General features: G+C 46.6%; 1 protein-coding gene across 3 annotated transcripts in view; it reads left to right on the forward strand.

Moving 5' to 3' along the window:
• SCN10A (sodium voltage-gated channel alpha subunit 10) overlaps positions 1 to 12,365 on the forward strand; it is an 82,905-nt gene that overhangs the window by 20,596 nt on the left and 49,944 nt on the right. For 2 of the 3 annotated variants that reach the window (XM_045555659.1, XM_045555665.1), the window contains exons 5-11: positions 454 to 545; positions 2,667 to 2,858; positions 3,378 to 3,441; positions 6,731 to 6,872; positions 7,019 to 7,216; positions 7,896 to 8,066; positions 11,365 to 11,658. In XM_045555659.1, coding sequence (XP_045411615.1) covers positions 454 to 545; positions 2,667 to 2,858; positions 3,378 to 3,441; positions 6,731 to 6,872; positions 7,019 to 7,216; positions 7,896 to 8,066; positions 11,365 to 11,658 — 1,153 coding nt within the window. The remainder of the gene's footprint in view (positions 1 to 453; positions 546 to 2,666; positions 2,859 to 3,377; positions 3,442 to 6,730; positions 6,873 to 7,018; positions 7,217 to 7,895; positions 8,067 to 11,364; positions 11,659 to 12,365) is intronic. The other variant, XM_045555668.1, reaches the window with a different exon arrangement.

The following is a 12,365-nucleotide window of genomic DNA, read 5'->3' on the forward strand; positions in this document are numbered from 1 at the left end:
GCTTTTTTTTTTTTTTTTTTTTTTTTTTTTTTGAGACAGAGTTTCACTCTGTTGCCCGGGCTAGAGTGCTGTGGCATCAGCCTAGCTCACAGCAACCTCAAACCCCTGGACTCAAGCAATCCTCCTGCCTCAGCCTCCTGAGTAGCTAGGACTACAGGCGTTTGCCATCACGCCTGGCTAACTTTTTTTTGTTTGTTTCTGTTTTTAGTTGCCTGGCTAATTTTTTCTATTTTTAGTAGAGACAGGGTCTCGCTCTTGCTCAGGCTGATCTTGAACTCCTGAGCTCAGGTGATCCTCCCACCTCGGCCTCCCAGAGTGCTAGGATTACAGGCATGAGCCACCACACCTGGCCCCTAGTAGGCTCTTGTTACCCAAAGTTGTCCTTATTTATGCTGCATGCATTCATAGGACCCTCTCCTTGCAGAGATGCTGACTTGACTTCTGGTTCTACAGATACGTTGGTGCAGCGACAGATCTCCGAGGAATCTCAGGCCTGCGGACGTTTAGAGTTCTTAGAGCTTTAAAAACAGTTTCTGTGATCCCAGGTGAGCTGCTTTAACCAGCACATTTATTCACAGAGCCTATGTGAGTTTTCCCAGACTAATGCCCTTCTTTGGTTTTTACAAGAACCCTGTGAGGTTCCAGGGCAGGGACTATTGTCCCCACTTAGGAGACAAAGAAACTGAGGCCCAGAGTGTGGGAAAACACAAGGCCAAGGCTCCGTAGCTAACAGGAGGTGAGTGACCTGGAAGCCTAACATCCTGATTCCTGGGCCAATGCTTTGTCCACCTACCACACGGCCTCACCGTCAATAAATGACAAGCAGGTCATGTCCTCATTTGGCTCTTGCTGTGGGATTCAGGCAAGTCTCCCAGTTGGATTCTCATTTCTCCCTTAAACTGAAGGTTTAAAGTTGGAAATGGGGAAGAAGGGAGAAAGCAGTCCCAGACTCTGGTGTCTTCACCATTTTTAAAGTTCAAAAATCTTGAGTCCCAGCCCTGTCTTTGGATCCTCAGAGGAGAAAAGAATTAGGCAATTCTTGATTACTGCGAATTCAAAACCAAAATTAGCCCACCAAAGTTCATCTTATTGGATCTCCAAGGTCTCTATTGTCAGCAGTAGCCCAGTGACTGCTCCTCATCCTCCATTAGGTTGATGGTGGGATGGTGAGGCCAGAGACAAGGTCAATGTCCTGAAACGGGACTCAATGCTTCTACTCTGTGGCCTGGCAGGTGATCTCCTCTCACCCCTGAGCGTCCGTCCCCTCACCTGTAAAACAGAAACACTCAGGCCAGAGTGGAAGTCCCTTTGGACCATTCCACATCTGGCTGTGCAGGGAGAGACGGGAAACTCTGTGCCAACTTCCATGGGGTGAACTCCTTGGTGATCAGACCCACAGTTCTGCCCCCTTAGTGTCTTTCTCACCTGCTCTCAGCCACGAAGACCTGGGTCTTGTTTACAAGTCCTGGCCTGTCCAGACTCTCTCTTCTGCCTCATCTCTCACCTCTCCCCACCTGCACTGTGTTCCAGAATCTACCCGTAGTTCCACAGGTGCTCCATGCTTCCACTCACCTCCCAGCCTTTGTCTCTGCCGCCCCTTCCTCGTCTTCCTGCTCGCTGCTCAACTCATTCTCATTCCTCAGGGCTCTGCTGAGGTTTACATCCTCAAAGAGACTCCCCGGTCTTTCCCAACTTCCTCAGACTCCCTGCACCCCATTCCCACCCCCGTGCTTCAGTTAAGGGCTTTTCCTCCGTGTGTCCATCGCTCAGTAATGTGGAGTTTACCCTCAGCTGTCAGACAGCACCACTGCTCAGCTCACAGCCCGGGGACGGACACAGGTGGTGCTCAATGGATTATTTGTCAACCAGAGTGACAAGCCAAAGACAGCTCCCAGACTGCTTGTGTGATCAGAGCTGTTTCTGCTATCTGTGAAGCTGCTCTCCCAAAGAACTTGATTTCATTTGCCAGAGCAACAAATTATCCCTCCTTAAACAAGCAGGGGCCTCATCTATGCTGCCAGCTGTGCTTGGTGTAGATTTTCTCTGTTTCTGCCTCAGTGGCTCTTTCATTGCTTCTCATAGTCCCATTCTATTGCTAAACTCAACCCCCCTGTGCCTTTGTGTCTCTGTCTGTCTCTCCCACTTTCTCTCTCTCTTTCTCCGCTCCCTCCCCCACCGTCTCACTCTATCTCCCTTGCATCTCTATATCCCTCCCCGTGCACCCGCACACTCAGAGTAAGGTTTATGTGTTCCAGGCCTCGGGCTGCCTCCCAGAATTAAAATGAGCACAGAAAGACAGATGCCAGATGACTGGAGTGTAGTTAGTAGCCTCGTGCCTAGCGCAGAGCCTGGAACACAGTAGATATTCAATAGTATTTTTTAATTGAATTGCCAGTGTAAGAAATTTATTAGCCTTAAGATGATAAGAAATGTTTTGCCTGGGTTTCAGTTGCCTCATTCTTATAATGAAAAGGGTAGTCCCTGCCTGCCTCTCAAAGTAATTGCAAGGTTAAGATGAGAAACTGGGCTTGGAACTGCCCTGGAGTGTGGAAATACTTCCTTCCTTTATGTGAGGGCGACCGAGGGTGGAAGTGGCCAAGATGCAGGGGTGTGCTCTGTTCGTGCTGCTGTGTCCATGTGGAAGCATTGCTGTCGTCTTCCCACAGGGCTGAAGGTCATTGTGGGGGCCCTCATCCACTCGGTGAGAAAGCTGGCTGATGTGACCATCCTCACCATCTTCTGCCTAAGTGTCTTTGCCCTGGTGGGCCTGCAACTCTTCAAGGGCAACCTCAAGAACAAATGCGTCAGGAATCACACAGCTCTCAACGAGGTGGTCAACTACTCAACTCACAGAGAAAGTGAGTGGGATTTATGCCACAGGGACCAAGGTCTGGTTGGGACCTTGGGACCATGTGGACATAAGGACAAGGGGTGTGAAGCCCCTACATGTGTGTGTGGACATACATTTGATTCCTCTTTGCTGCTGAAATGCTTCTCCTGAGTTGTGTTTTACTTTTTGGTACCCTATTTCCTGTTGTCCAGCGTCCCTTTTGTGAGGAAATGAGCTATAAATCCAGAGGCAAGTCATTCTGCCTCTGCTGGGGGAGGCTGAGAGCTGAAGTCACTGCTCAGCTCTTCTCTTCTCGGGTGTGGCTTTAACCCTTCCAGTGGCCCAGCATGCCCACTGAGTGTACACAGCAAAGGGACGTGCCCACTGTGTGCACAAAGCACAGGGATATGCCCACTGAGTGCACATAGCAAAGGCAGCTCACCTCCCTCAGACAGAAGACTGAAGAAGTGTTGCCTTTGCCACAGAAGGCTTGGGTTGGAGGGTTCAGAACCATCTGTGAGGCTTTCGTTTCTTTTTCCTTTGGCAGATTTCTACATTAATAAGCCAGGCACTTCTGATCCCTTACTGTGCGGCAATGGATCTGATTCAGGGTGAGTGCCCAACCCGTGACAAAGCACCAGTGCCCAGCAGTCCTTTCTGCTTCTTGTCTTCAGCATCTCTTGGGCAGAGAATGAATTACAGGTCCTGAGGGAGGTATAGCAATGAATGAGTCATGGTCTTTGCCATCCCAGAGCTCATGGGAAGGGAGTGAATGAGTTAGCTTTTGCTGCGTAACAAATGACTCCAAGATTTTGTAAATTAAAACAAAAACCAATTACTTAGCTCATGATTCTGTGCGTCAGAATTTTGGACTGGGATCAGCTGGACATTGGCTGGAATTGCCTGGGCTCATTCATGCATCTGCAGTGAATAGATCCGCTGGAAGACGGCTGGTCCAGATGCCCTGTCTCAGCTCTGTGTGTTCTCTCCTTCCCCAGCAGGCTAGCCTGGGGCTGTCCTCATGGAAGAGACAAGGTTCCAAGAGAATGAGTGGAACTGTACAAGGCTTCTTGGGGCCTAGGCTTAGAACTGACACAGTGTCCGTTTTTCTATATTCTATTAACCAAAGCAAGTCACAGGGGAGTCCAGATCCAAGAGGTGGGAAAACAGACTCCACCTCTCAATGGAAGGAGCTACAAAGTCATATTACAAAGGGGTGTACATACAGAAAGGGGAAAAATTTTGGCAATTTTTGCAAATTACTCCAGGAAGGAACTAATATTTATCAAATCTATTTGTGTCTAAAGTTCTATATTTAGTCATCACAGCTAACTCCATCCTGTAGGTTTTATTACCCTCACATAACAGAAGAAGAAACATATGCATCAGACATTGCAATCTCAAGTTCTTACAGAGGCCAGACACATAACAACAAATGAGTGGAACGGGCCAGGTGGGAGTCTGGCAACTGAGACTTCATGTCCCATCTAAAGGGGACATCCACTGCTCAGTCCAGCTTTTGGCTGCCATATGGAAATGTGGGTTCATTGCTTTTAGCTCTCCCAACTTTTAAAATGGAAGCAAGAAATACAGACTTTTACATAAAATCTCCCAACTATAAACATTGGCTACCAATTCCAAAAAATATCTACATATTGTTGGATCAACAAAATATTTCTGCAAGCCAAATCCAGCCTGCAGGCTGCCAGTTTGCAATTTCTCCCACAAGCACATGAAGGTACTGCACTGTGGAGAAAAGCGCTGTGCTAGAGGCTCCACGGGCTGGGGAAACACAGTAAGGTGACGGTGTGAGGCACAGGAGAAGGTCTGAGAAGGCTTCCTGGAGGCAGGTAAGATGTTTCCAGGCTGGATGAATAAGAGATAGTTTGAATGGAGGTCATTCCAGGTGGCAGAGGAGGATGTAAAACAAAGCTAAGGGGTGCGGACCCCTCAGCTCTGCCTGCTGCTTTGGCACTGGAGCAAGGTGTGAGCAGAATGCATTCAGGCAAAAGATCAGAAAGGCCCATTTCTCCCACCTCCATGGCTGGGAGCCTGGAAGACCAGAACTCACAATGCCCTCACTCCCTGAGAGGGTTGTTCTAACATCAGTTTTCATTTGCTCTGGACTTAAATTTAAACCAAGAGCCCCTTCAATGTCCTTTTTTTTGTTTAGATGATTGTGTTTCTCAAGGCAATGGATCCAGAGCAGCCCAAGTACTTTCTGTGGTAAAGTTGTGGGTTCCATCTAGAATCCTCCTCAGCTCCCAAGGAGGCCAGGCCTGCTGTGGGCAGGCCCCAGCCAGGCAGTGGAGGAGTGGACCAGGCCGGGATGGCAGGGAGAGGCCAGCTCAGGACGAGGGACAGAGTGAGTCCTGAAGGCACGTGCCGTGAGTGCCAACCCCGGGTCCTGTGCTGAGAAGACCGAGACATGAGCAAAGGCCCACACTGACCAATGGCACTGTGGGAGGAAAGTCTGGGGTCTCAAGGTGGAGAATGTGTACTAGAAAATACTTGATGACTATTTTCAGCATTCTTTCACATATGTTATTCCAGTCCATCCTTTCAGTAGCCTCTAAGGTTAAAAACAGCAAGAATTTTAATTTTCATTTTATATATTAATACAATATTTACTATGCTGAAGGCACCAGGCAAGAAACTTTGCACAGTGGTCACATCTAATCGTCAGAGCAGTTAGCTGTTGATACATGGAGCAGTGAGCTGTTCATATGTAGTGGCTACAGTGGAGTTCTACAGAAGACAGAAATAAGGCTGCCCTCAGAGTTAATTAGGAAACCTACAGGTTATGGGTTGACTAGCCCCTTGGGAGAGCAAACCAAGAGACTGCCTTTAAATGTGGGTCCACAGAGTCGGGGAACTTGCAATCTTCAATCATTGTGGAGATAGAATTGGAATTGATTATAATTATTATAATGAAATTGTAGGAGCTCCAATCAATTGCATGGGTCCTGGGATAATGTGTTCTCAAGGATGTCAGGAATAAGGACAGCCCCAGGGGTCTGTGTTGGCGGAGGAATCCTGACCTTCAAACAAGGCATTGCTGTTGCCTCGACGGGGCCCTCTCCACTGGGCTGGGTGAGAGCACCTCACATGCTCTGGGTTGACAGACCCTTCCTGACATCGACTCATCCCCTTATCGTGAGAGAGAGAGGAGTCTAGCACTCCCCACCTTAGCGCCAGGCAGTCATCTCGAGTTTGACCTGTCTTCATAGGCCAGTCTTCAGGAGCAGGGTGGGCTGACAAAGTATTGAGCTATTTAATGGTTATATTTCCCCTTTTAAACATATATGTTGGCATCTGCACAGTTTTAGGCAACTGACTTCTCTCTGAACCCTAGCTTCTTCATCTGTAAAGAAGGATTGTCAAGATGATTAAATTACAGTGTTTGTAAAGCTCTTAGGGGAGAGAGAGGCACACAGTGAGTGCTCAGTACATGGAAACTGTTATTTTCATTGTTTTATGTAATTTCTCAGTGAACTTGGCTAATGGGAGTCCTCTTCTGATAGACAACTCTGCAGGTGGTGCCAACAGGCTCAGGTTTTAAGTCTGCATTATTGCTACTGGCTCTCCCTTCCCTAGTGTGAACTGGCAGAACTCGACACCTTGTGGGATCATGTTTGTGCAGTTAGCTGGCCTTCCTCAGGCCACTCCCCGGTGCATGAAATTCTAAAGTGAAAGTATTAGCATTCCCATTTTATCTATGAGAGTAACTGAGACCTAAAGAGTCTAAGTGTGCAAGGTCACTCAGCTAATAAGAGGAAGGCCAGGCCTTGAACTCTAATCTCTGACTTCAAGCCCTGTGGTCTTTCTGCAGCCCTGGGCTGCTTTGCCCCCAGTAACCAGGAACTGTGCAATAGATGGCCCTCTCTCTTCTTGCTGCAGCCACTGCCCTGATGGTTATATCTGCCTTAAAACTTCTGACAACCCAGATTTTAACTACACGAGCTTTGATTCCTTTGCTTGGGCTTTCCTCTCACTGTTCCGCCTCATGACACAGGATTCCTGGGAACGCCTCTACCAGCAGGTATCTGTCTGCATGTCCCCACACAGACTTGGCTGGAGGCTGGTGGGTTGGAGGCATGACTACATTTTTCCTGGAGGAGCCTGATTTAACTTCTGGGGCTCATGTGCTATGGGTACAGGTCTCTCTTCTTCCCCTTGAATCCGCAGACCCTGAGGGCTTCTGGGAAAATCTATATGGTCTTTTTCGTGATTGTCATTTTCCTGGGATCTTTCTACCTGGTCAACTTGATCTTGGCTGTGGTCACCATGGCATATGAGGAGCAGAACCAGGCCACAATTGATGAAATTGAAGCAAAGGAGAAGAAGTTCCAGGAGGCCCTTGAGATGCTCCGTAAGGAGCAGGAGGTTTGTGAGGGGCAGAAGCTTTGTGAAGTCAGTTGCAGATTGTGTGTTCTCAGACAGAAGTCTGGACTGGCCACTTAGATTCAGGCTGCCATCCTAGGGAACTGTAAGAGGATTTTTCTCACCTCAAGAATCATCTTAGGTCAGGATTTCTTAAAAAAAGAACCTTAATGAGGATTCTTGTGCAAGTGATTTATTGAGAGAGTGCTCCCAGGAGAAGGTGAGTGAAGGAAATACGGGGTGGAACTAAACAAGGAGTGGTCTCAGCTGGAGATTAGCTTCAACCTGATCCCAAGGGGAGCTCTGGAGTATGACTTGTGCCACAGTTATCCCTACCTTGAGGCAAGGGGGCTGGCTTCTCATACTCCCATACCTGCCCAGGAGCAGGCGGCCAAAAGAAATTTCCTGCAGAATGCTGCAGGTATGAGCCATTAGCAGCTACCACTCAAGCAGCTGGGGAGTGGTGTGCAGAGCTAGTAAAAGGGACCTGGGTGGGCACCAACAGAGTCTACTACAGGGTCTGAATGAGGGAAGTGATACAAAGGTGGCTGTTCCATCCAGATCCTAGCCTTGACCTTCTCTGTTTCAGATCCCTCACCCCCATGACACCAATGTCTGGGGACACATTTGTACTAAGCCCAAACAATTACTGTTGGTTGCAGCTGCTGTTCCCTCTCCTCAGGTGCTGGCAGCACTGGGGGTTGACACAGCCTCTCTCCGTTCCCACAATGGATCACCTTTAACCTCCAAAAATACCAATGAGAGAAAGAACAGAATGAAGCCAAGAGTCTCAGAGTGCTCCACAGATGACAACAAATCACCCCAACCTGACCCTTACAACCAGCGCAGGATGGTAAGGGGCTCAAGTTTGTGCTCTAAAGATTACCCACCTTTGCAGCTGTTATGGACAATGGGTTGAAGCAGGAAGAGATTGGTAGCAGAGAGATAGCCGGAGGCACAGAGATTAGGAGGATGTTAGTAATCCAGACACCCCTCCCCAGTGGGGCCTCAACTAGGACAGGAGAATTATTCAGGAGGAAGGGTCAATAAGATTGGGATTGTTGAATGTGGAAAAAGGAAGGAGGAGTCCAAGATGCCTCCCAGCTTTCAGGACTGGGCAATTTGATGGGTGGTGATTCTAAGACAAGAGCCCTGGAGGAGGAACCCTGGTTTTTAGGGAAGATGGGAAGTCCATATTGAATATGCTGACCTTGAGGTATCTGTAGACATCAAAGGTCAGCTGCCCTCTGACATGCTGATCGCAGTTCTGAAGCCTGGGGCTTCCCTGTCCATGGTGCTGAAATTAGTCACAAGCTTTTGTTTTTTTCCCCTGAGGCATCAAGTATTTTTAGTTTGTTTATTTTTAACGGATACATTATAACTGTACATATTTATGGAGTATAATTTCTGACCTCATGCCTCAGGCCCTGCAGCTCAAGCTGTCACCTGTTGTTGGCACAACACTCATCTGTGACACAATCCAGCCTGGGAATGGCTTCAATACCTCACCACAAACCCTGTAGAAATTATGTTTCTCCCAGAATGACTTTATGCCTCCAACTCCAAGATTTCCACTTCAGCTTCCCTCATCAAGTTTCCTCCAACACTTCCCTGCCCCTTGAAAGTCCTGAGTGCCCCAAATTTGCCTTTCCATAGGCCTGAAAAATAATACTCCTTTGTGGGAAGGTGATTCCCACAATAATAGTGTGGAAAAGGGGATCCACATGGCTATTTTTCAGGTCTCCTACCTCTCACTTCCCTCTCAATCTCTTTTCCTGTGCTCACCTGAAGGATGTTTTGCTTTTCTGCAACACCATCTTTCCAACCCCCAGATTTATGTGTCCATATACATACACAGACACACTTGCATGCCCACAGACCTCAGTGACATACCCACACTTCCTTGTTTATCTACATCTGCACTCTTCTCTTTCTTTCTCTGCGTCTTCTGCACAGCACCTGGCATGCATGGACCACAGTTTAGACAATGTTGCAAAGGAGATTTGACTAGGGCTCTGGCAATCACTGAACAGTATGAATCACAGCTTCCATAAAAACGTGAATGACACTCTGAATTGGGCTTTAATTTTCCCCATTCAGTCATCCTCACACAGATTAGCACCTGGTTGTCCAATAATTGTTTGGTGCATATTCTTTTCTCTCCAGTGAAGCTTACCTTGAAAACGAAAAAAAGGGAACTGTTTATTGTTCATTCAACAATACTAGATGCTTGGTATAAAGAGATGACTAAAATATCATCTCTTTCTCAAAGATTTCCATTTGGGGGGAGGAGAAAGATATAAAAACAGGTACGTGTTAAATACTGTATTAGAGATACATACATAGTGTTTTGGGAATAGAGGAGGAAACATTCACTCTTATGGGGGTGGGTGTCAGGAAAGTCTTCCTGGAGGAGGGGATAAGTGAGGTGAATAATAAGCAGTGTATAGGGGTTCCTCTAGTAATTGAAGACTGGGGAAAGTTTGGGGAGGAGTATTTTCCAGGAAGAAAGAAGAACATATTTGTGCCAAGACAGGAAGGCCTTGTTTGGGTAGTTCTTTAATGCTAACTGATTCATTAGAGCCCATTCAAGAAGGCATCCCCTTCCTCTTTTCCAAGTTATGTTCATCTGGTAAATAGACCTTAGGCAGTTTTTATATAAAACCATTTTATGACCAATAGCAATGAGATAAATGTTGGGGGTAAGGTATAGAAGAGACATAGCAAGAGTTTCCAGGAACCCACAGGAGACCAGCTGCCTGCTTGGATGATACATTTTAAAGCAACTCAAATGCCTAGACTCAGAGGACATTGCCCATCATTTGTCAAATAGGTTAATTCTGAAAACAATTGGTGTCCAAGGAGGCACTGGCTATTAAATATGATACCAACATTTTCTTTCCATTTTCTTCATGGATTTACTTGGTGTCCAAGTGCAAATAACTCAGTGTCTTCATCTTTAATATGTATTTGTCATTTTTGCTCCTTTGCTTCAAAAGTGGGAAGGACTTCTATAATAGATTTCTACGAGTTCTTTAGTCCTTGGACATGTATTCTAGACAAATAGTGCTCTGTTAATAATACTAGGCTTGCAATAATTATTACAAAACAGGATTGGGCTTTAAATCATCAAGAAAAGAAACTTCAGTTCTGTAGTCTAAGTGGATAAGTAAAGATTAGCAAGACACTCCACTTTCATAGTTTAGTAAATAAAAAGAATTAAGGAGGGGAGGAGTCAAACAGTACAATCAGAGTTTGGTATGAAGTCAATGTTTAGATTTTAGAAATACTATATATGATCTAAGGACAAAGTTGATGGCTTGTTACAGAATTGACTGCTTGTTACAGTGGTCATGGGAATTCACTAACCCAGCACACTAACTGTCTCAGGGCTCTGGGCCTATGAATTAGCTCTTTTTCTCTGGCAACTGTAAGCCACACAGTTTCCTCAATGGAAGAATTTGATAGGAAATGTTCATTTATTTGGAGGAATAGCATTATTCTTCCAGGAAATTAGGCTGCAACTCTTTCTTCAATCTCTCCATTGTTGACCATTTAAAGTTTGCCTCGAGGGATCCTGGAAGCTTTACACTGTAAAGCTCTTATCTCCTTTTTTGCAACACAAACTCTCACACTCATACAGACTGGATTTAATGAATTGTACAACCTAATTTTTCAGACAATGAAGTGTACTCATTCATTCAACAACCACTCACCAAGTTTGTTCCAGTACTGGTATGCGTAATAGTCTCCTGAGGTCACAACTTTGCATGTGGAGAGGGGAACTTAGGACAGATTTGTGTAGCCCTATGGCCTAAGGCTGGCAAACAGCTGACCCATCCAAGTGACAAGGCTGTCCTCTGACACATTCTTGGCCATGATTATCTAAGTCCAAGGTGAACTTATACACTCAGTAATCTCTCCTCTCTCCTGCCCTTTCACCAGATCAGTCTAGAATCTCCCTTCCCCTGTTCCCTTCCCGTGTCTACCTAAAATATCCCTTAGATCTATGCCTTTATCTAGTTACTAGAAGGTCATGAGAATAAGGGCAGAGAAATGGGGCTGGGTGGAGGGAAGTGTTGAGCTCTAGATTTGGCAGAGGACTAGATTCCAACTTGTCATCTTTCCTGTTCCTTTGGGGCAATGCCCAGTCTTTCCTAGGCCTCACCTCTGGAAGACGCCGGGCTAGCCATGGCAGTGTGTTCCATTTCCGGGCCCCTGGCCAAGATATCTCACTCCCTGATGGAGTCACAGATGATGGAGTCTTTCCTGGAGACCACGAAAGCCATCGAGGCTCCCTGCTGCTGGGTGGGGGTGCTGGCCAGCAAGGCCCTCGCCCTAGGAGCCCACTGCCTCAACCCCCCAACTCTGGCTCCAGGCATGGAGTAGATGGACACCCCACATTGCCCACTAGTGAGCTTGTCCCTGGAGCCACTGAAGTCTCGGTGAGTTTGTGAATGCTCCAGATTCTTTCGGGCTGCCTTCCAGCTACAGGCCATGGGCCAAGAAGCCCTGAGTGTCATCAATGGAAAGGCTCTTTAGCCAGCATTCTGTTCAACACTTCCTAACCTACCCCATTTTACAGACAGGGCAGGTGAGACCCAGAGAGAAAGATTGGGTTGAACTCAGGTGTTGACCAGCAATACAGTGCTACAGATTATTCTGCATTTGACCCCATATTCTTCTCAGTGTTTTCCTCTCCCCATTCATCATCACAGCTTTAGAAATGGGACTTTTTGCTCCCTAGATGAGTATGAGAAAAACTGAAAGCCTTGTCTTCCTGCCTATAATTTGTGCAAACCACCCTAGACTGGGCAAATGGGACCCAGAAAAATTCTGAGAGGTTCTCAGGACAGATCTTAGCAGAAGCAAAGTCCCCCAAGCTTTACTCAAAGAAGAAATAGCTTGACAAATGTATAAATTAGGCAACTCTGACTAACTGGCCAGCACTCTTTAATAGGATAATTAAAGTACAATGGAAAAATAGGGACTCCTCATTGGGTTGAGAACTATGATTTAACCTGAACTCTCCCTCCTGTTTCCATAAATGATGCTTCTAGAGTTTTTCATTTGCCCTCTCTGGCTAGCCAGGGATACAGAGAAATTTGCAAACAGAATTGTAAAGAGAACAATATATGGTTCTACTGACTCA

The sequence above is a fragment of the Lemur catta genome, chromosome 1, assembly GCF_020740605.2.
Source record: "Lemur catta isolate mLemCat1 chromosome 1, mLemCat1.pri, whole genome shotgun sequence".
NCBI lineage: Eukaryota > Metazoa > Chordata > Mammalia > Primates > Lemuridae > Lemur > Lemur catta.